At 46.7% G+C, this 23,236-nt stretch overlaps 3 protein-coding genes across 3 annotated transcripts; 2 read left to right on the top strand and 1 right to left on the bottom strand.

The window, feature by feature from the left end:
* Nucleotides 1-2,211: 2,211 nt before the first annotated feature.
* ALG8 (ALG8 alpha-1,3-glucosyltransferase) lies at nucleotides 2,212-12,729 on the top strand. The gene is made up of 13 exons (XM_053936310.1): nucleotides 2,212-2,310; nucleotides 3,206-3,284; nucleotides 4,568-4,761; nucleotides 5,525-5,634; nucleotides 6,993-7,060; nucleotides 7,562-7,688; nucleotides 8,272-8,375; nucleotides 8,489-8,609; nucleotides 8,899-9,038; nucleotides 9,470-9,609; nucleotides 10,293-10,390; nucleotides 10,774-10,846; nucleotides 12,112-12,729. Exons 1-13 carry the CDS (start codon nucleotides 2,231-2,233, stop codon nucleotides 12,341-12,343), a joined length of 1,566 nt encoding a protein of 521 aa, XP_053792285.1. The 5' UTR covers nucleotides 2,212-2,230; the 3' UTR covers nucleotides 12,344-12,729.
* Nucleotides 12,730-14,989: 2,260 nt separating this feature from the next.
* Nucleotides 14,990-17,353, top strand: NDUFC2 (NADH:ubiquinone oxidoreductase subunit C2). The gene is made up of 3 exons (XM_053935117.1): nucleotides 14,990-15,209; nucleotides 15,880-16,026; nucleotides 16,865-17,353. Exons 1-3 carry the CDS (start codon nucleotides 15,071-15,073, stop codon nucleotides 16,912-16,914), a joined length of 336 nt encoding a protein of 111 aa, XP_053791092.1. The 5' UTR covers nucleotides 14,990-15,070; the 3' UTR covers nucleotides 16,915-17,353.
* A 2,654-nt stretch (nucleotides 17,354-20,007) lies between these two features.
* On the bottom strand, nucleotides 20,008-21,162 carry LOC128784063 (thyroid hormone-inducible hepatic protein-like). The gene is made up of 2 exons (XM_053935324.1): nucleotides 20,668-21,162; nucleotides 20,008-20,398 (listed from the first exon to the last, which is right to left on the bottom strand). Exon 1 carries the CDS (start codon nucleotides 21,085-21,087, stop codon nucleotides 20,686-20,688), a length of 402 nt encoding a protein of 133 aa, XP_053791299.1. The 5' UTR covers nucleotides 21,088-21,162; the 3' UTR covers nucleotides 20,008-20,398; nucleotides 20,668-20,685.
* Nucleotides 21,163-23,236: the final 2,074 nt, after the last annotated feature.

Raw genomic sequence — 23,236 nt, 5'->3', positions numbered from 1 at the left:
GTCCTTTCCAGTTTTAATCTCCCATTATGCACTTTAAATATGGGTTATGCCAAGACTTAGGCTAGTAGCTTCTTGGGAGCAGGCAGCTTTGCTTCAATTTGCATGTGCTTCGAATCCCCAAGCATTTGCACTGCTGTACTTAGAACTTTATAACTGTATTGTTGAGTATAAATTGCTGCTCGAGTTCACTGGCAGCAAATATCTGCAGTCAATCAGATTTATTCCCAGGAATAAAAGGTGAGGTGTAAAGGCTGGTGGAGTCTGTATACAAGGTTGGTGGAAATGATAAGTACTGCCTTCAGCCACAGACTGTGGAAAATAAGTCTAGGAACTTCTGATACTTCACAGATTAATGAAGAAGTTGTGAAGAAGACACCTCTGGGCAGTTTTATTTTCACCCCATCCTGTAGAACTTGGTGCCTCTGCGCAGAATTTCCATGTATTTTGAAACATTTAACTTTCATTCTGCATCTACATGCTGATGGACACAAACATGCAGGTTACAAGAAGTGCTAATATGGGGCCCTCCCAGTAACAGTCTCATACGTGAATTAGTACAGGCAGTGACAGATAGTCTCTGCAGGAAGGGCTGATTGCATATAAATACCCAGATCAAGCTCACAGGTTCACTTGGGAATAACACAAGGAATGTTTTCCCTGTGAATTCAGAAGAAAAATGAGCTGTAGGAGAGAGCTGTATCTAATAATATTCTGTATCTAATAATGTTCTTTTCTCCTCATCCTCTGGGCATTCCCCTCAATATTTTCACGCTCCAACTCCTAATTGCGGGATTTTCCCATTGACGAAAATTTGGACCCCAATTCACTAAAAGCCATGCTTTTGAATCAGTAGTGTTTGAAAAGTGTGAAAAGATGATCTTTATTGCTTGCCACCTTCACAGAGGGCCTGTAGGGCTATCACATTTAAAAATCTGATTGCATTCCTCTGCTTGTAACTCCTTCTGTGAACTGTTATTAATATGTATTTTAGAAAGCAGTAAATAAAATGTGAATGAAGCAGGAGGTTCTCTGCCTGACATACTTCTTGAGAAAAAAGCATGAGTGATGCTTGCTGCACCTACAGCTTTCCCATTCTCTAACCACTGCCTCCTTGTAATGCTTACCTTGAGCTCTCAGTGGCTGGGAATTACAAGAAGGTTCCCAGGAATTAGTACAGTTGTAGAAACCTTGGGTGAACAAGCCTTTGTAAATAGTCAAAACCATTTAAAATGCATTAGCCCATTTATGTTTCAAACATTTATAAACAGAGGATTTGTTTTTCCAGTGAGGACACTTAAACCCTGATGCATTACTGCTGTTATACTTGTCTCTAGTTCCTGAGCTTGAGCAAATTGCTGCTGAACAGGAAAATAAAAATTGAACATGTTAACTGATGTATGATTCCATGCAGCTCCTACAAGATAGTATTCTTAGCTAGATGGAGGTTTGCTATAAGGAAGCTAAAAAAGGTATCATCAACCCTTGTATGCATCAACCCTCCAGGCTGGCAGGAAGCTATTTTTAAAAATTGAGCCTATTCCTCTGAAAGAGCACTTTGTACCTGGAAGCTGACTCGGACACCAGCAACACAGGTTGGAGATGGCACCTCCCTGGAGCAGAGCTAGGCTGGTGTGCTTCAAAGCAGCTTCTGCCCAGGGGAGGTTGGGTGGCCTCACAGCACCAACCAACTCCTCGCTCACTCACACTCACTTCCTGGCATGCTTCCTCCTCCTTCGGGCTCAACCCGAGCTTCCCTGCAGCAGTCTCAGCTGCTGGATTTCTAAAAGTAAACAGCAATAGCCTGGTACAGCAGCAGGTCGGCTCAAGCTGGGTGTCTGCACAGAGAGATGCTCAACGAAGAAGTCCCTGAGCTTTTATACCCTCGGTCCATGCACTCATTTTTCTCGCGCCTCTTGATCCAGCGCTGATTTTTGGTCTCAGGCGTTCTCTTATTGCATTCTTTATCTGTGTTCGTGCAGGCAAATCATTAACCGTTTCCTGTGCCAGTGCCTCACCACCTTCACAGCAAAGAATTCCGGATACCCAACCTAAATTCCCTCCCTCCCAACTTGTGCCGTTCCAGCGCCTCACGGAGCCCCGCGCACGCGCAGCCCGGCTCCCGACGCCGCCAGCGGGCGGGCGAGCGCGGCCGGCGCGCGCGCTTCAAACCCGCGCGGCGGGCGCGGCGCATGCGCGGGGCGGCGCCGGCGCGGGGCAGGGGGCGCGCGCCATGGCGGCGGGCGGCCGCGGCTGGTTCCGCGCGCTGGCGCTCGGCGTGTCCTTCCTCAAGTGCCTCCTCATCCCCGCCTAGTAAGGAGCTTCCCTGCGCGCCGGACGGGACGGGACGGGACGGGGGTGGGTGGCGTAGGGTTGCCGCGAACCCCCAAGGGTGGCCGGCCGGCCGGCCGCGGGCAGCGCGGCGCCGCGGTCCTGAGGAGCCCTGAAGGTCCGTGTGACTCCCGGGTTCGTGAGGGAAGCGAGGCGGCGCTGCCTCCGCCGCGTGGCACAGCTTTACTTTCCTCTTTGAAAGGAAGCCCTTCTGGCCCATTCCGGCTGGCTGCTGTTCGGGAAGACTGAAAGTGTGCTGAAACATTAATGCTCTATAATTTAAAGTTTTTGTAGTGAGAAAAATCCCTAACAAATTGCTATTAAACTTCAGTTAGAACTTGGAATTTCGCATTAATTGTCCGAAAAAGCTAAGCTATAAATAGTTCTTGCCCTATAAGCACCCGTATTAGTGACTTTTTACATGGTCAGTCATAGGACAAGGAGGAATGGTTTTAAACTAAATAAAATGAGATTTAGATCAGACGTCAGGAGAAAAATCTTTCTTGTGAGGTTGGTGAGATACTGGCACAGGCTGCCCAGAGAATCTGTGCATACCCCATCCCTGGAAGTGTTCTCGGCCAGGTTGGATGGAGCTTTGAGAAACCTTGTCTAGTGGAAGGTGTCCCTGCCCATGGCAGGGTGGTTGGAATGAGATGGTCTTTAGGGTCTCTCCCATCCTAAACCATTCTATGATACATCTTTGGCACAAAGTTCTTGAGCAGCATCGTTGTTACTGTTTCTGTTACTTGATGACAATGGTGTCCTAGAGCTGGTGAATTGAGTGGCTTCCTTCTAATCTGTATGTGGCAATGTGCTTTGAATTTTTTATCTTCTTAGTGCATGCATGTATGTGACTCTTAACATGCACCTTCTCTAGTTACTCCACAGATTTCGAAGTCCATAGGAACTGGCTTGCCATCACCCACAACTTGCCCGTCTCTCAGTGGTACTACGAGGTAAGGACACGTTTGGGGTGTTTTTTAGCTGTGTATGAACTACAAGCACATTGGGTATGATAGACCTTGTGAATGCTAGAAGAGATGGTTGGTGACTGTCATATAGTGGTACAAAAAGGTGCCAGTCACAATTTGCTGGCCTTGTGTAGCATTTTGCTAAAAAATGAAAGTTAGTTGGGGAAGCTGCAAGTACTTAGGAAGGCAAAATGGGAAAAGCAATTAAGTCACTTGGGTTATTGGAAAGGCTGTGTAGCACCAGAGCAAGTTGAATTGTACTCTTAAATTGCTGGTGTCTGTGCTCTTCTCATTGGTGATACAGTTACCAGAATAAAGAGTGAGTCATGCTGATGGGTATATACATCTTTCCATTATGAAATCAATCACTGTATTAAAGTTTTGAGCCTTTGCTGGTGTGCTAGTAGCATGCATTGATTTTTATCTAGACAAATCACCTTTAGGTTTGTCGTGACTCAGCCTACCTAACTGGGTTTTAATCTGTCCCCTGGTATCTACTGGAGTACGGGGATAGATAGATACTGTAGTGTCTTGTACTCCACATAAGCATCTAGAAGTAAATGATTTGTGCAGGTCAGAACTTTGTAGGACTGATCCAAGAACTGTTTTACAAACAAATTTTTATAATGCCAGCATTAACCCTATGTCAGAACATAGGAGGCCTTTCATTAATACAGCATAAGCATTTGGGAACATGCTCACTGCAAAATATACCCCACCCCACCCTGCTCTGTACATGCCTCTTCCACTCCTATTTCCACAGCCAAGGAGTTAATTCTTGGTAGGGCATGTCAACTGTCCTTATGGGAAGAGATCACATAATGCCATTCGATATGGTTGTTTGAGAGTTAAGACTTGTTAACTGATGAGTGAAAGTCAATTTGAGGTTGGAGCAAGGTTGATTGTGTTGGTGATTGCTCTAATAGAGACAAATATTGGCTCTGAGCTATTTTACTGAGATTTTGTAATAATGGCCCTATTACTGTAAATTGATTTGTAGATAACAAACAGTTATATACTGGTTAGGTGCAGATGCACAAGATGCTCTTTAATTTTTTCCTGCAAATCAGGAAATGTCACATCTCTACCAGTACTGCAGGAGAGCAGCTTAAAGCACCACAGAGCTGGCTACTGATTGTGGAGTGGTTTGAGTTACGTAGAGGGTACTGAGAGAAAATGCATTAGCTGGTTTGCTGCAGTGAGCTGTACCTGAAGGACTGCAAACAGCATGGTTTGTTATGAACTATATAATCTTATTTTGTCTTTAGGCGACCTCGGAATGGACCCTGGATTATCCACCATTTTTTGCTTGGTTTGAATATGTGCTTTCTCACATTGCCAAGTACTTTGACCCCCAAATGTTGGTTGTTGAAAACTTGAATTACGCCAGTCGTGCAACCATCTTCTTCCAAAGGCTTTCTGTCATCTTTACAGATACCCTCTTCATATATGCAGTTCATGAGTAAGTCTTAATGTTCTGATTTTAGGGACAGTGGATAGTCCTTCATATGTGGGTTTGTTCTGTAGACACAACAAATAACTATTTGTACAAATAAGCTTGTAAATGAAGGGAAATGCCATAGTGGTATATGCCCTCCGCCTGGAAAAATTCAAAGCCAGGTTGGACAGTGATTTGAGCAACCCAGTCTAGTGGAACGTGTTCTGCTCATGGCAGGGAGGTTGCACTAATAGTGTTTCAACACAGATGATCTGTTTCTTTTTAATGTAATTTTAGATGACTTTCAGAAGTCATATGAACCATATTGCTTCACACTGAGAAGTAATAAGTTGTTTTTAACCAAAAGAAATAACTCATAATATGGCAGGAGGCAGCAGTAGCCAGTGAGAGGTTCACGTCCATCTGAGGACCTTAACTGCAACTCCCTATGTTGTTTCCAAAAGTAGCAATACACTGCTCATGATGGCAAGCAGGTTATGACAGCTTTATACTTACTGAATGGGAGACTTGAACCTGAGGCTGTTATGTAGTGTAAGCTTTAGCATGTGGAACGCACCACAGCTATTGAAATTGAAAATCCTTTTTTTACTAAACTTTGTTCATGATACTGTCTGCCTTTGATGAATTCAGCAAGAATTATGTCATTGCCTTGCATCCTGGTAAAATGGCTAACTTCAGAGTAAGTGCAGCTCTTCACTCTTAAAACCAACAGTGTTTTTACTTATATGTTTGAATTAAAGTTTCTTTTTCTTCTGCTCTTGTTTAGGTGCTGCAGATGTATAAATGGAAAACGAGCTGCAAAGGATATCCTGGAAAAACCAACATTTATTCTTGCTGTTCTGCTCTTGTGGAATTTTGGGTTGTTAATTGTGGATCGTATCCTTTTAAACTGGTGTGGGTTGGTGGTGGTTTGTTTGTTTTTTTAACAACCTCTTACAGTGTGTACCACAATCCTATATTATTATTGCTGTCATAGCAAGTAACACTGCTGGATTTGTTTCTGGGATTAGTTAAATAACTTTGTTTTCATTAGAATTATTATTTGGCAAAATGGAAATCAGTCCTTGGTCTGATTTGCCAGAAGTGGAGGAGGACCAACCAGTCTGGCAGCAATGTGCCTGCTCCTGCTGGCTGTTCCTCCTCTGCACACCTGCAGGAGTATTAGCAGAGTGGCTCTGTGTTCTGGGTGTGGTTCCAAGTTTGTCCTGTGGCAAGGAAAATCTGCAAAGTGTTTTAAGACTCAGAGTGTATTCAATTGGTTTAACTTTATATGGGAATTAGGAAGTCTTTCTAAAGAAGAATCATGGAATTTTAAGTGGTTTGGTTTGGACAGGACCTTAAAGATCATTTTGTTCCAACCCCCTGCCTTAGGCAGGGACACCTTCCAATAGACCAGGTTGCTCAAAGCCTCATTCATCCTGACCTTGAACACTTCCAGGGATGGGGCACCCACAACTTCTCTGGGCAACCTGTGCCAGTTCCTCATCACTCTCACAATAAAGAATTTCTTCCTATTATCCAATCTAAATCTCTCCTCTTTTAGTTTAAAACCATTCCTCCTTGCCCTCCATGCCCTTGTCAAAAGTCCCTATCCAGCTCTCTTAGAGCATCTTCTAAAGGAGCTACATGTTCTCCCCAGCGTCTTCCCTTTTCCAGTCTGAAACAACCCCAATTGTCTCAGCCTGTCTCCATAGAAGAGGTGCTCCAGTCCTCTGAGGATCTTCCTGGCTTTCTCTGAATGCCCTCCAACAGGTCCATATCCTATATAAAAATAACTCTGGAAATTGCAGTTACTGCAAGTCAGTCTTAGCACAGTGTGCATTTAAAGGAAGGACATCATTTTCTCTGTCATAGTTCTTGTGTATGTTGCCTGCTTATAAGTGGTAGAAAAGTGAGGGCTATTGTCACCATCCATTAACCAATGTGTGGCAGAAACTAATAACTTAAGAATTAAAGCGGAGATTTAACCTTTTTTGTTTTCTGTTAGAGAATTTGCACAATACACGTGTAGATTGTTGTGTTTCATTTCATCAAGGTAAGATGCCAGCATTCATGTAATTTTGTGTCTGACAGTACTTAAAGGTAAGGTTAAGTAATGACTTGTGTCTGTGTGCTGTGAATTTAAGGTTGCTTTCTTGATTTAAATTCTATTTTAATTTATTTCTCAAAATTTAGTCTTCTCCAGAACACATAGTAGTAAAGAAAGCTTGCTTTATTCCTTGACTCAAGTTCAGATATTCACTTCCAGTACAATGGCTTCCTCTTTGGGCTGATGCTTCTTTCTGTTGCTCGGCTGTGTCAGGTAAACCCAAGTGACTCTTGTCTATTTGTTGCCATGTGTATTTTGGGTGCATTAATTCAATTCATAGGGCTGCTCATGTTGTGAGTAATGGTAGTGGCTTCATGTTGAGCTGGATGTGAAGCTGGATGTCTAGTTATTTATTGAATTTGTAGGGAAGAGAAAACTTGAAACTCATCATAATTGCTTGCTGATGCTGCAGCATTGCAGTTCCCCATAAGAAAGCTATATTCAATGTTACCCCTGAGCAATGTGGCATCATTTCTTGGCATTTTGTCTTCTTCCAAACACCAGTCCTTAGAAAACCTACTTCTGAAGCTGTGAAGAGGTGATTGTGTGACAGGATAGTTCCCTGTTATATATAACACTACTGAATTTGTAATTTGAAGTATATACCCTTTTTAATACTTATAATAAATGTCCCATCACCTTAGGAGTACAACCAAGGATCATTAAAAGTGACTACAAAGAGAAAAGCTTAGGTTTAGTTTTGTTTTCTTTCAGAAAAGGTATTTGGAGGGTGCTTTTCTTTTTGCTGTTCTTCTGCATTTCAAACACATCTACGTGTACGTGGCCCCAGCATATGGTGTTTATTTGTTACGATCCTACTGCTTTACTGCAAATAATGCAGGTAAGATGGGATTTTCCTCACTGGCTTTTGGGGGGAGTTGTGTTAATCACAGAACTAGGGGAGCACTCAAGACCTGCACATAGAATTGGAACAAAATGGCTCAAACAAAAATTCTGCTTGAGAGCAGAATTGCTAGGATCTTGAAGATCTTTGAAATAGATTTCTTTTGTACAATTCCTGTTCCTTTAAGAGTTCTTTGTTAAGAAAAATCAACACAAACAAGGTGCAGGTGGCACGTGGAAGCCATAAGAATTATTCTGGATATGGAACAATTAGACAGTATTAGAAACTATTTCAAAGACTTCTTTGAGTTTCTCCCCACTTTTTAGCACTGAAACATGCCTGATACTCCTTATGTGAACAGGGAATGTAAATTTGGAAAATAGTGAAAGCTTGTATAATGCAGGAGCTGCAATGTGGGCAAAAGAAGTGCCAGCTGTTGAAGGAAGAAACTGAAAATATTGACATAAAAGGCTGTGTGCCTCTTTTAGATAGGTGCTAGCAATTCCTTATCAGTGGAGAATGCTTTGTCTCCCTTTCTGCTTCCCATAGCAGCCGTTTCCTTAAACTTTGTTTCTTGTAGATGGATCCCTGAAGTGGAGAAGTTTCAGCTTTCTTCATGTAACTCTTCTGGGATTGATTGTCTGTCTTGTTTCTGCTCTTTCACTGGGACCCTTCCTAGTACTGGTAATAACCCCTTTTTCACATGTTATTCCCCTGAACAGTTAGAAAATTTTGTTATAAAAATATAAACCATGTCTCATCTAAAGTGGCCATTTCTTTGATCTTGTTTTCTGTAGGGTCAGCTGCCTCAAGTAATTTCACGGCTCTTCCCTTTCAAGCGAGGTCTCTGCCATGCCTATTGGGCCCCCAACTTCTGGGCTTTGTATAATGCCATGGATAAAGCACTGACAATTCTTGGTCAGTATGTTAATCTTGCTTTTTGGTGCCTGTTTGCAGATAGAGCTCTCTGGATTTTAGTCTTACCCATTTGAAATGTAGGCAGTAAATTATGTTTTCAGATTGCCATAAATTGTATGGTTGTCCACATAATCCAGTGCAGCAGCAGTAGGTCAGAGATCAATCACTTCCCTCTGCCATCCTTCAAAAAAAGAAAAAACAAAAAAAGAAAAACCAGTTACTTAGTTCAGCTACTTCATTTTCTTTATTAGCATTTATCAGTTTGTGCATTTTTATGTTTTGTTTTTAGGGTTAAAGTGCAATTTTCTTGATGCTACAAAAATCCCTAAAGCCTCCATGACAGGAGGGCTGGTTCAAGAGTTTCAGCACACTGTCCTCCCTTCAGTGACTCCACTGGCAACATTAATCTGTACTTTCATAGCTATATTGGTAAGAGCAACTAATATTTTTTGAGTTTTTTTTCTGTTTTGTCCCTACTAGGTTTTAATTGATAGTATGCACTGCATATGAATTTTAATTCTAGGGCAACAGATACATTGTTACTAATATGTAGTGACTGATAAAATGGGTTTAGTGGCTTAGATTGGCAGACAATTTTTGCATGGAATACAAATACTGGGGAGATGGCTGTGGTCTTTCAGTCTGCTTTTCCCTCCTGATATTTCAACAAAAATCCTTCAGTCTCTTCTCATACATCCAAATGGATTGATTTCCTCCAGTGCAGTATAACACTTGTGCCACACAAACGCAAACTGGGTGAAGTGGTGTTTAGTAACATTGACAAATCTCTTTGGACAATGGCTTGTCTTCAGGATTGCCAGACTTTTCACTGAAGTCCTGTTTTTGCCTGTTGTTTCTAGCCCTCTGTTTTCTGTCTTTGGTTTAAACCTCAAGGGCCCCGAGGCTTTCTACAGTGCCTTGTTCTCTGTGCATTGAGCTCCTTCATGTTTGGCTGGCATGTGCATGAGAAAGCAATACTCCTTGCAATTCTGCCTTTAAGGTAAGCAAATTTGGTACTAAGTAGTTGGCCAAACTGAACCTGCAGCCACTTGTTGAGGAATCCTCAAAGGGAATCACTTTGTTTTCAGTAAATTTCAGAAGAGGAACTCTACTATAGAATGCCTTAAGCTGTAACAGGGTAGTGCACTTAAAGTAAATTAATTTCAGGTACAGTTCAAGCCTTAATGGGTGCTGTGGTTCATATTTTAAAATGCTGTATAGATTGCTCAGGAGCCAGGTGAGGAAAGGGGTCTTCTGTACTGTGCTTGACCAGAACAATACACAGTTTCTACCAAAAGAGCTTCATGCCTGCCTGGGGTAGAACTGAAGCTGTAGTTCGTAAGCTGCCTGACCAATATTGCTACAAACTGTATTTTCCTTCCTCAGAGATTTAGTGATGTTCAAGTTCTTGTTTTGTGCTGTGCCTTGCTGATAGTTTTGTTCAGTGGGTGTCTCGTCTTCTGAGGGAGGATTTCCTGGCTGATTTTTCTCCTGTTTTTTTATCTCTGAGGCCACATGGTTTGGAAGCAGGAGACTTCATCACAGGTCCAGTGTTAGCAGGGATGGGGCTACTATGAAACTGTTTGACTTGTTCTTGAGTCTTCAGTCAATTGTATAGTGTTCTGCTGAAATTAGGTCTCTTTGCTAAAAGAAAAAAACATAACAAATTATTGGTTTTTTTAGCTTATTGTCTATTCAGAGAGCCAAGGATGCTGGCATCTACTTGATTCTGGCAACAACAGGGCATTTCTCACTTTTTCCATTGTTGTTCACAACACCAGGTAAAATGTTCTTCTATTGTTAATTTTATACAGTTTGCAACATAGAGCTCAATAGTCTTATTTAGTCATCTTTGCTTTAGTCACTTCCCAGTTGTTTGTGTTTTCTTTAGAAAAGGAAAATCTTATTTGTAGTGCTTTCTCAAATAGTAATTATAATTGATGTGTTCAGTATGTTTATAGATAATTGAAGTAAGTGTATTGCAAATGCTTGGCATTTGCTTTAGTAAATGTTTATACTTATTTTTAGGTATCCTAAGCAGTAAAATTCGTAGGTGTGGAGAAAATAAAGCTAGATAATGCAAATGTGACTAGTAAAATTTAAAGATACTACAATATATATATGGCAAAAGTTTTAAAAGCACATAATGTTCTTTGTTTTTCAGAACTTCCAATTAAAATACTGCTTATGCTGCTGTTTACTATTTATAGCTTCTCGTCATTGAAATCTCTATTCAGGTAATTAAAGAAATTTGATCTCAATGCCAGGAGCAACAATTCTTCTGGTGTTGGGAGCAGCCATTTTCATAAGGGACAAACAGCACAGAAAACTGATGCTGAAGAGTCAAATTAAGATGTTACTAGTCAAAAAATGCTGCTGCCTCTGTTCTCAGGAGGCAGTGCTTAAATTAGGATTATTGCAGCACGTCCTGGTTATTGTGACAGCTGCCCAGTTAGTCCCAGGAGGCTGTAGAGCCCCACCTGCCTCATGCTTTCTTAAAGCATGGAGTTGTGATGCTGTAATCTCTGAGGATTTCATTTGGTATTCTAGCATTTACAACAGTGATTTGTCTGCAAATTGTTTATCTTATTGTACTGTGGATTTTTTCAGTAGTAGTTAGTATTTTAATGTGTGGAAAGGACAGGTTGTAAATAACATTCGTTTGCAAGCTGTAATTTGTCAACAAAACCACAAGTATTTGGTTGGCAGAACATGCAATTGCCAAAGTCACCCTGTGTCATTTCACAGCCTGTGGATCTCTTACCACTTGGCCAAAGACAGTGCTTATCCTTATAACCCCTGCAGTCCCCACTTCCCTCTTTCCCAAACTTTTCAGGGCAAACCTGAGCTGTAATGAAGTACTGTAAACATGTATTCAGTACTTCAGGCACCTTTTGTAGATGATTTTCAGGCTTTTGTAGGTGATTTTCTTTATTTAAGAATTCAGTCATTCTGTCTAAAGATCTCTAGCTAAAAAACTCCAGAGGAGCTTAGTTTTTGTTAAGAGGGAGCTTTTGCAAGTTTCTTGGTTTTTAAGTTGCCAAAACATGAAATTCCCTTTAAACTACCTACAGTAAACTCCTGTCATCAGTGTCCTTTGCAAGAGAGATAGCTCACAGAAAAGTCCATCCTACAGAAAGCTTGGGGGAAGAGGTTAAAAAAATCTGACATTTCCAGTCTTTTGTTGTAGAACAACTTTGGTGGAACAAGTCTTTATATGAAGGGCTGTTCAGTTGTTCACTGAAACAGAGTGAGGCGAAGCAGAGCAATTGATGAGGATTCTTCTTAGGCTTCCAAGGCATCCTGGAACTTGATAAGGACATAGAGCTTACTCTTGGTTATCACACTGTTTTTTTTTCCCTACTGAAACTCTTTAACCTGTTATTTAAACCATTATTGCAGTCTAATGGGAGATTCTCTTTGCATTGGGATAGCTGAAAAACAGAACTGTTATTTTTAGTTAACATATATTTTAACAGTACCTCTTTTATTTCTCTGACAGGAGAGAGAAACCTCTACTTAACTGGCTTGAAACAATCTACCTCATCCAACTAGTGCCCTTGGAAATCTTCTGTGAAATCGTATTTCCCCTGACCCCCTGGAAACGGCACTTCCCTTTTGTCCCCCTGTTGCTGACCTCTGTGTACTGCGCTCTGGGAATCACATACGCTTGGCTGAAACTCTACGTCTCTGTCTTGACTGAGAGAATTCCTGTCAGACAAAAGGCTGAGTAAAGCCACAGTGCTGGGACCAGTCCCAGGACACCCCTTGGAGGGGATTCCTGGCACAGTGAGGGGTTGTCACAAGGCCATCCAAGATGAGACACAGTGTACGTGTGCCATTGCCACATGGGAGCTCTTCTTCCAACACTCCTGTACTGCCCAAGGAGGATACCTCTGATCAGAAGCACTGTCACAGTGATGGGAGGGCTGCGGGTAAACTGAAGCTTAACAAGGTCCAGACCTCTGTCCTGAGGAAAACCTGCCTGATTTTCCCATTATGGTTTGTATTTGAATAGAAGTTGCTGTGGCAAATTACAAGGGATGATTGCTGTGTAGGAGAGCATTGTAACTGTGTTCTGTGGAATTTGTAAATTAAAAACTTGGTATTTTTTGTTTGAGCATTTCTTGCATTATTTCTGTTCCTGTCTAAACCCTGCTTTTGAGGGACACCCACACAACTAAGGATGTAGTGTGTATCTGGGAACTTGTCCTGAGGTACTTTGTCAAACTTGCACACTCAAATATCAAATTTTAATATGTCCATGTCTTGTTGATCTCCTTGTTTCATAGATACTTTGCAGATAGGCTTTCATATTCCTCTAGTAGCTCTTTTTGTGTAGACCAGATGACCAAATTGAGGAATGCTACTAAAATGAAGAAGTATTTTAACGCTATTAAATGTACCTGATAATGTGGCTGCATTAGCTGTATTTGTAATTCATGTAAAATTCTATAACTCTAACAAAAGATCAAGTGTCCATGGTTCTTGTTATGACTTAAGGAAAGGTAGATTGTTTTCTGCCTCTATGGAATCATGTTCCTCAAAGCATAGCAGTTATTTCCGCAGTAAATAATTATACCTTTTAAACCCTACATATCCATCCCTAGAAGATGTTGCTCTGATGTTGGGGTCTGGTTTGAACTCCAGTGCTGACCTAAAAATGTGAGAAGGATGGATTTTTTATTACTACTATTACTATTTTTGACAGTAGTTTTTGAACTTTCTTCTATGTTAGCTGAAGTATGGGACCCCTTCATCAAGGATAGCCAAGGGGATCGTTATGTTTTTTAAGTTCTTTGAATATTTGGGGTGTTTAAAATAGGGTGGCTCTTGTTAGGGCAACAGGAAGATTAATCACTGTGGATGTTTCTGTAACCAAATACTTTGTACATTTAAAGTTTTCACTGCCAGTGAGTTTACATTCAAGACACTCTGGTTTTCATTATTTTCTCACAGTTTCTGTTTTTTTTACACTATCAAGGGCTTTGCCATGTTGTTTTAGCTGCTGTGGCTGCCAGTGGTGCCATGATGCTTCTTGCACCTGTATTTTATCTCAGCTTCAAGCCTCAAAGCTCTGCTCAGGGTGAGGCATCCACAATGCTTGTGTTTATCTGTCTACTGGGCTGTCCTGTGCAGGGAAATGGTAATATGCAAAAAAACCCTATGAACAACCCTCTTGGCTCTTCTCCAGCCGTGCCTTTGCACATCCTGAAATCCTCCAAGAGGCCGCGCAGCAAAGCTGTGGGTGTGCTATCCCTGGAAGTGTTCAAAGCAGGGCTGGCTAGAGCAACCTGGTCCAGTGGAAGTTCTCCCTGCCTATGGCAGGATGTTGGGAGTAGATGACATTTAGGTCCCTTCCAACCCAAACCATTCTGTGATTCTGTGAAGTTAAACCTGTGCCAGTGGAAGTGGCATCATCATTGTACGATCCCAGGTTCAACTGAAGCATCTCCCACTGCAGAGCAGCAACTGCCCAACCTCCTCCTGTGTGGATGTCAGGAAAATCCACAAACGCCAGAGGTTTATGTCCAAACAGGAGACAGAAAAGTCCTTCAGCTTTATTTGAATTAAGGGGGAGAGTCCACTGGGGCACACACCCGCAGGGTTTTCTCTCTCCAGGTTTCGGAGGGCGCAGCCTCCCTTGATCCTAAACTCCCGGCCGCACGTTTCCCCCTTCCTTTCCCCATTGCCAAGGCATTAGGAAGGTTCAGCCTTCCCGAACCACTTACCACATCCTGCCCCCTTGAACCTACTGTTCTACCCCAAAGCTCAGAAGTTCAGGCTTGTGCAGACCCGTGTCTGTTTCAGGAGCCAGGGTGTCAGGGCTCTGCAACAAACCTGCTGCCCTCAGTCAGTAGAGACATTCAGACCCGTTTCAGAGATGTTAACACCCATACCTTCACCCATCAAACTGTGTAAAGACATGAGCTTTCCTTTCATGGACAAAGGCTAAATAATACATTTTTTAGGAAAGAGGCTGAGAAGCCTTTGGGACCTGTGATGTGTTTTGTTAATGCAGGTTTCTTTAACGGTTCTGTCAATCCTGCTACAGTAGCAAATTATTTAATGTGATTTCGTATTAATTAAAAACGAAAAAACTAACACTATGGGTTAGGTCTCAGGCTTTAATCTGAGCTCTTAAAATTAATTGGGTTCGATTTTAGTGCTTAATTAACCCCCTAATTTACTTCCCGGCCGGCCTCGCTGGCCCTGCAGCGGGGCCGCCTCACCCAGTGGGGTTAGGGCTGCAAGAACCCCCTCCTCGACCCGGCTAAGGCCGCTCAGCCTGGGAGTTTGGGATGGGTGTGTGGGATGGGGAGTTGGATTTCGGGGTGGTTTTTTTGGTAAAATAACCATAAGCGGGGAAGGCAGCGGAACGAGGAAGCACGGCGCCGGCCGGCGGGGGAAGGCGCAGCCGCCGCACCGCTCCCCGCGGTCACCTTCGGCGGGCGGCAGCCATGGCGTTCCTGCCCGACGAGTCGCGGTCGCTGCCGCCGCCGCCGCTCCTCAACAAGGGCTCGATGTGGCTCGGGTTCGCGGGGTGGATGACGGCGCTGATAGACAACGCCTTTAACCAGCGCCCCATCTTCCGAGCCGGTGCGGGGGGACGGGAGGAGCCTGAGGGGAGGGGGAACGGAGCGGGGTGCGAGGGGAGGGCGGAGGCGAGGAGCTGGGAAGGGGCTGTGTGGGGTTTGGGGTCACTGAGGGATAAATGAAGGGGGGAAGGGGAAACAGCCAGGAATGAGGAACTGGAGAGGAAATGGGGGTGGGCGGGCGGATTTGGGGTGACCTTGAGGGTTACGGGGGCTGGGGATGGGGAGGAAGCCCCGAGATCCGAGGCTAGAAGTGGTAAAGGGAATATGTGGTCCTGAGAAGGGGGGGTGTGGGACTTGGGGTCACTGAGGGATAAATGAAGTGGGGAGGGGAAGAGAGGGAGCCCTGGAGGGGAAGGGAGTCAAGGGGTGGGAGCCCCCGAAGTGAGGGATCGGGGGGATTGGAAGGGGCTGGGAAAGGGCTGGGACATCGTTTGGGGGTGGAGGGGATCTGAGGTGACTCCCTAAGGGGTATGGGTGGTGGGATGGGGAAGGAGCTCTGAGGAAAGGGGGGCCTGGCAGGGGCCGTGGGAGCTGTGGGTGCTGTAGGGACCTTGGCAGGGGCGGAGAAGGAAGAGAGGAGTGTCTGGGGGGCCTGGGGAAAGCGGCGCCCTGCCTGAGGCCCGCGGGGAGCTGGGAGACGTGGGGACAATTCCTCTCTCGTCCTGCTGCAGGTATTCACCGGCAGATCCTGTTAGCTACCTTGGGCTGCTTTGTTGGCTACCAGCTCGTGAAACGCACCGAGTACATGCATGCCAAGGTGGACAGAGAGCTGTTCGAGTACATCAGGCACCATCCAGTGGACTTCAACTCATCAACAGGTACACTCAGCGGGTATTTTAGGAGAGACCTCAGCCTGCCATAACCTGTGTGCAAAGATTTTGCCCGGCTAAGGCTTCCCTGCTCCTTCACAATCTAAATTGCAGCAGCCTAAAGGATTTTCTGATGTGAAAATAGATAGTGTTACCGAGCTGTTGATACACATTGATGACCACCTCTTCCTCCTAAAATCTCATTTTAGTATAAAAGTAGCAGAGGCAAAAAAAAAAAAAAAAAAAAAAGACAGACCAAATTTGTACCACCGAAGAAGAAATAATGAAAATTAGAAATCACAGGTTTTATTCTTGTAATTTCACAATTGTACTGTCTATTCCTGTAAAATGCCTATTGCATGTAGATTCCAAAATTTCAGGATGAATATTCAGAAAACAAGCAGAACAGGTGAAAAAAGAATAAATAGGAATGGCAGGAAACCTGAATTGGTGTTGGCTTAGAGCAATGGTGAAGAGCAGGGTTTTTTTAACTAAATGTAGTCACTGAGCCGAATGATACAATGGCAAATTTGGGTGAAAATTATCCATTTTCTAATACAGTAGAGTGGGGTGACTCTGGCTGTTGGATTGTGGTCTGTATCATGCCATGTTGGAAGGAGTAGATAGAAATAAAAAACTGATACTACTGAGATTCCTCCACAGGGACCTGTGGAGAGCCATATGGAAAAAAAAAAAAAAAGTTTTGCATTTAGTTACAAGAGCAAGCTAATAGTTTGCTGTGGGTAGCAAAAATCAGATTTTTGTTGGCTTTGTTAACATCAAAGATAATATAAAACATCTTCCAAATTGATTTCAAATGCTGATTAGGTTTTCCCACCTCTTGCAGAAAAGAAAAGAATAGGGCAGCTCTTGGAAGATTTCCACCCAATTCGATGAGTGGCAACACAACGAATTCCTGCCATCCTGAGAACTTCAGCAAGGTGGCTGCAACTCTTGAACCGTCCATGGCTTAAAAGATGAAACTTTACTCACTTTCATGTCATAAAAGCTTGATTAAATAGTTACTGTTTAATTATTTGCTCTTCTGTTCCTCTGTGGTTTATCAGGACATGGATGACTGATATTTGTAACAGAATAATAACGTTCATTAATTTTTTTTCAGTTGTTTTAATTGCAAGGAAGGAAGGTTGTTCACAAAATATATATTGTATAAAACCCAGAGAGCAGATCTGTAAGTTCATATATTTTATTTCTCAGTGGCATTTCTCCTGACCTTTGAACATGTTCTTGGCCAGCCCCTGTAGATACTGTACCCAAAGTCTCGCTGTGAAATTCTTTCTGAACAGCTAACAAAATACATGCTCTCCCTAATTAATTCCATCTCCGTGTTTTTTATTATTACATTGATTTTTCTTTGCTGATAATAAGGATTCAACCTTTCTATTTTCGCACTTGGTTGCTGGCTCCTGAATCCAAACACTGACTATACTTGGGGGTGAGGAGGTTGTGTTGATTTGGGATTTGGGAATTCTTTCTCATTTAGCATTTTGGGTCAAAACTGAGCTTTATCTCTTGTCTTCCTCACACTGAGCCCTGTGCCAGGTCACTGCTCTCTCATGGATATGATGTCCCTAAACAGATTTAAAAGAAGCACTGCCACTCTGATTTTCAGAACAATCTGGAAGAAGAAGATCTTTGCCCGTGCTGGCCAGCAACAGCGTGGGTGCCCTGGGAGCCTGTCCAGGGCAGCACAGAGCCAACACCCCCTGCCACGCCAGAGATGCCTGATCTGCCCTGTCTGCCAACATTCCACTGGGACCAGTGCAGAAACCTCTTACCAGCTGTGGCCAGCAGCAGTGGCCAGCAGCAGGGTCCCGTCAGGCCATGGTGCATCCCTGGGGCAGCCTGATGCAATCCCTGCAATCAGAGCAGGCAGAAGGTTCCTGTGACACACCGGGCTCAGAGCCAGCTGGAGGGACAGCGGCTCTCAGAGACAGACCCACGGGTCCTGGGGGAATGAAAGCGGCCCACAACACGTCAGCAAGCCCTTCCAGCTGCTCCAGGTCACAGGCCTTTGGGGACATCCTGCGTCTCCCACTGGTCGTGTTCTACAGCCGTGGTCAATGCTTCACCCCATGTCCTGCTGTGACACTTCCCTGGGGCACCACGAGCCTCTCCAGCACCTGAGTGCTGCCCAAGCCCAAAGCCATCGCTGCAGGTGACTGCAGGTGTCCCTTCCTATGACACCAGCGGGGTTCAACCCCAGCCAGCCACCAAGGCCCACACAGCCACTCACTCAGTGCCCCACCAGCAGGATCAGAGAGAGAATCAAGGGCAAGAACGAGAAAAGACGTGGGCTGAAACAGAACCAATGTAATAGGGAAAGCAAAAGCCATGCATGCAAACAGAGCAAAGCAAGGAATTCATTCACCGCTTCCCATGGGCAGGTGGGTGTTCAGCAGGACTGCAGGGCCCATCACAGGTAATGCTGGCCTGGGAAGACAAAGGCCATCACTCCAGTATATACTGAGCATGATGTCATATGGTCTCGAATATCTCTTGGGTCAGTTAGAATTAACTATCCCACCAGTGATTCCTCCCAAGTTCTCATGAACCCTCACAATCATGGCAGTACAGAAAGCAGCAAAGACCTTGGGTGTATGCAAGACCAGCTCAGCACAAACAAATAATCTCTGTGTTATCAACCATAGGTTCAGCAAAGTCCAACACACAACGCCATACCATCCACGGTGAAGAAAATCATCACTACCCCAGCCTAAACCAGCACAGCCAGCCATGTTCTCCAGGGGACACAGATCCCACCCTTGAGCAAGAGCCAGATAGAGCACCAGAGGGACATCATCCCCGTCCACGGTCCTCTCCTCACCAGGAAACAGTCTCCATCCATTCCTTATGGTTTAACACCTGCCTCTGCAATCAGCATGGAGACTGAAGAGCTCCAAAGGAAGAGCTCCATCATGCCCCAGCCAGAGGTGCCATTGCAATGGGGATGGCCCAGGTCTCTCCGAGTATGGCCCGCATGCTCCATTTCCTCTGGATAAGACAAGGCTGCAACTTTGCCCAGGATGGGGAGAGACAGGGAGAGCAGATCAGCTCTGAAATCCTGACTCCGGCTGGAGGGACTTGTGTTTGCCCTCATTTGGGGAACTTGCTGATTGGCAGTTGCTTTCCTACAAAACCAGGACTTCATAGTGCTGGTGCAGTGAGCACCTTGGGTCTCTGTGGCCACAGATCTGGTGTTGGGACAAAATGTTGGACAACCTGTTAGGCAACCTGGGCAACTCACCATCTGTCTGGGGAGCCCACCTCAGGCCATAGCTCAGGAGGGGGGAAATGTCACCTCATGTATCTACAAATGAGCCCATGTGCCTCCTGCTGACACATCTCCCATGACTCTGGTTGCCCCAAACCCCTCAGAACTGTCCTTGTCCTCCCTAGAACCTGGCCAGGACTTTTTCCCAGAGGGCACTTCTGGGTCTGCCCTCAGCTGCCCCCTCCAGAGCCCCTAATGTGTCCCAAAGCTGGGGGATGTCTGGACATGGAGCTGGGGTCTTCAGGGAGGCTACTCTCCAGAGGAGCTTAGACCTACAGCTCTGCTGTCCCTCACTTCTGCATGACTGGGCCGAGTGTTGGGCATATTCACCCTTTTTTGTGCACAGCAATCAGGCATCAGCTTCTGTGGGGCTATTGTCAACAAAAGGAAGAAGTATTTCAGCCTGAGGCTGGGGACACAAAGGAACAGGTTGCCCAGTGAGTTTGCACAGGCCCTGAGGTTGGCCACAGTCCTGGACCACCTGGTCTAGTGCAAGATGGCCCAGCACACAGCAGGGCATTGCACTAGGTGGTCTCTGAAGATCCCTTCCAACCCAAACAATCCCGTGGCTTTGGCATTCTTTGTCCCTTTCACATTCCCCAGCATTGCCCTGGAAAGATCCCACCCCGCATAGCCAGTGTCCCCCTGCCCCTCCCTGGGGCCCTCCATGAGTGAAAGCAGCACACTGACAACACTGGCTTCCCAGGGATTCTTTTATTAACAGAAACAGAGGGAAATGCCCTTGGAGTGCAGGTACCAGCTGGAAAAGGGCTTGGCAATCTCAAGGGACTGTTGGAGGTCGGGCCCACATCATAACACTCCCAAATTCGTGCCACTCTTTGAGAATAAAGAGGAGGCTTTGAGCCTGCAGCTCTTCCAATAGCCTTCCCAGCACAGCCAGATGCTTCTTCCTATGAGGATAAGGCACCATCTGGTTCTGCCGTGGTCACAACCATCTCCGGTGTCGGTGCCAGGGCCGGGAGTTCCCATCAGCTGCCACGGAGTGGGGAATGCCAGCGTGACTGGGAAGAGCTTGCAGTGGTCAGCGACGGGGACCTCTTGCGCTTCCTGCCACCAGCGCCTGTCCTGCAACAGCAGCAATCCTTAACTCCAAGGGTCATGCCAGGGGGACACACGCACCATCAACCCTGAAGCCCTGCAGTCTCTGCACAGGGCAATGGGATGGGTTCCCTCCTCCAGCATGGAGAGGGATATCCAGCCCCAGCTGAGGGGACAGTCCCTATTTCAAGGCCCTTCCCTCAGGTCCCCAGCCCTGCACTGTTGGGTCCCTCTCTCAGCAGGGAGGCCACCCATTGTCTTGCTGCCCCTGGACTCTGCATGTCCCCAGCTCTTACCTGGTGGCCAGGACAGGGTCACCAGCTGGGCTGCCCCTCGCTGGGGCTGATCTGCTCCAGGATCTGGCTGTACCTCCGGGTCAGGGCGTTGGTGTCCCTGGTGAGGTGGGTGAGGACCTGCTGCAGGCCATTCAGGTGGTGGGACAGGCGCTCCTCGAGCTGGGCATCCTCGGCCTCGTTGCTGTCCGCGGATGTGTCCACGTCGGTGTCGGCACCGGTCGGGCTCTGGTCACTGACAGAGGCCAGGCCTTTCTCCACCATGGGCTTGATGGCCTTGAGGAGCTGGTAGCGCTCGTAGAGGTCCGTGCGGCTCTCTGCAGCTGGGGCTGCCCCCTCCTGCTGCGGGAAGACCCCTCGGAGCAGGCTGGGGAACATCACCTCCTGCTCCATCTTCTGCGTGGCTGAGAAGTACTGCTCCATGGCCCTTCTCCTACTGCTCTGGCAGTGCTGCTCTGGGCTCTTCTGACAGTGTCACCTGCTCCCAGTCCCTGCGGGGGCTTTTTATGCAGTGCTGGGGCACGTCCCTCCCCTGCTCTCCTCCCGTGCCAGCCCCGGTTCGGCTGGATGACCTTGGGGTGGGGCTTGGCTCCAGCCCAGCCGGGGCTGGGCCATGCAGTGTCCCTGGCTCTGTGCAATCTTTCCTGGCCCAGCCTCCCCGTGGCCTTCACCCGAGCTGGCCGGGGGTCCTGCTGCCTCCCCATGCCAGGAACTGGGTGCAGGGGTAGCAAAGAGGAGAGGTGCCCAGGGCCTCTCCCACCCTGTCCTGTATTATCTCAATCCCCCAACAGGTTCAGTTCTGGGGCCCTCTGGGTGTGGGTCCAGCTGCTGCCCCCCAGTTTGGGAAGGCGGCAGGGAACCGTCACCTCCCCTCATTCCGGCTGCCATGCGCTCAGGACGTCAACACGCCAGGGACATTGAGCAACCCCTTGAGCACCCGTAGGGGAATCTGGAACACACTGGAAATTCACTGGAACATTGTCCCAATGGGGGTCTGGGGACAATGGAGCCTGCCGCTGTCCAGAGATTTGGGTGCCCAGAAACATCCAATGTCCCCAGCCTCCCCCTGAGCTCAGCAGGGATGTGGACAGGGACAGGGACCTGACTCCAGGATGTTTAACTCCTGTGGCAGCAGCACAGGGCCATTGCTGCCCCCAGGGGATTATGGACATGGGTACCCTGCCACGGTTGCAATTCTGGGAGAGCAAAAGCCACAGCCAGGGCAGCAGCCAGCATTGCCTGACCCTGCATGTCCCTGTGGCGGGTGGCAATCAGGGAAAGGGGTTCTACTTGGGGAAAGGCTGTGGGGTAACTGGTTCCTTTTGCAAGCCTTGGTGCTGGCAGCTCTCCTCTGTCCCCCTGTGTCCCAGCCAGGTGCCCGCTCTGCCACGCACCCTTTCCCCCTTCTTTCCCCACCTCCCCTTGGCACCCGTCTTCTTCCTTTCCCTGTGTCCTGGCCTCTCTTTGTGTCCTGCCATGGTCCCATTGCTGCACCAAGGAGTGTGGGTGCTGCTAGCCCCGTGCAGGTGCCAGACAGAGGCTTGGCCACATCAAGGCACCTGCAGAGCTTCCTGCAGGTGCAGGCACATCTCAGGGCTCTGGGGACAGAGGGACACAGGGGATGCTTTGCCTTCCTGCTCCCCTCACTGCTTCCACTGCGGCTCATAGTGAGCATGGCAGAATGTTTGGGGGTGACAGGGGCTCAGCAGACTCCAGTTGCACCCCAGCTCCCCATGCTAGGGACATGCATACTTGCCAAAAACCCTCTCTGGATTTGATGACCCCATTAAGGAGTAGAAGAACAGTGGGTTCAGGTCTGAGGGGGAGAGGGCAGGTTGCAGAAGGGGCACCTGGCTGGGCTATGAGGGGACAGCGGGAGACCTGCCCACACTGAGGGTTGCAAAAGGGAGGAAGGACCCCGTGGCCTTTCCTAAAATAGTCCCAATTCCTCCAATTGCCACATACTGCAAGATAAGAAGGGACAGCAGTCCTGGCCATTGACCCGCCATGGCCTCAGCTCTGGGATGGGGGTGATGGGTGTGCAGGTGGCACCATCTGTGCTCCACTGTGGGCAATGAAAGTTCAGTCCCGTGGATGCAGTTCCCCTTGTGGAATTTGTTCCCATCTCTGTCCCTGTCGCATGTCCTCATGACCCATGCAGGATTCCATGCGGCAGAGCACTCGCAGTGAGATGTTCCACACGGGTGTCTGCTGCCGAGTTCAGGCTGGCAGTCATGGGCAGAGCCTGCTGAATGTCCCTGGAGTGCTCACATCCTGAGCACATGGCGGCGAGGAGTAGGGGAGGTGATATCCCCAGCAGCCCAGCTGCCTGCAGCCTGGCCACACCAGGGAGCAGGAGGTGGACCCACTCCCACAGAACCCCAAAACTGAACATATTGTGGCATTGAGATAGCATAGGAAAGGACAGGAAAGCACCTGGGCATGTCTCCTCATTGTCACCCCTGGCTCCTGGCCCCAACTCCCTGAGGCTTTCACCTGACCTGGCTTGGGGGTCCCACGACATCGACCGCCTGCCACGGCTGGTCAATGGCCAGGACTGCTGTCCCTTCTT

Source organism: Vidua chalybeata, chromosome 2 (assembly GCF_026979565.1).
Source record: "Vidua chalybeata isolate OUT-0048 chromosome 2, bVidCha1 merged haplotype, whole genome shotgun sequence".
NCBI lineage: Eukaryota > Metazoa > Chordata > Aves > Passeriformes > Viduidae > Vidua > Vidua chalybeata.
This window is presented reverse-complemented; position numbering and strand designations above follow the sequence as displayed.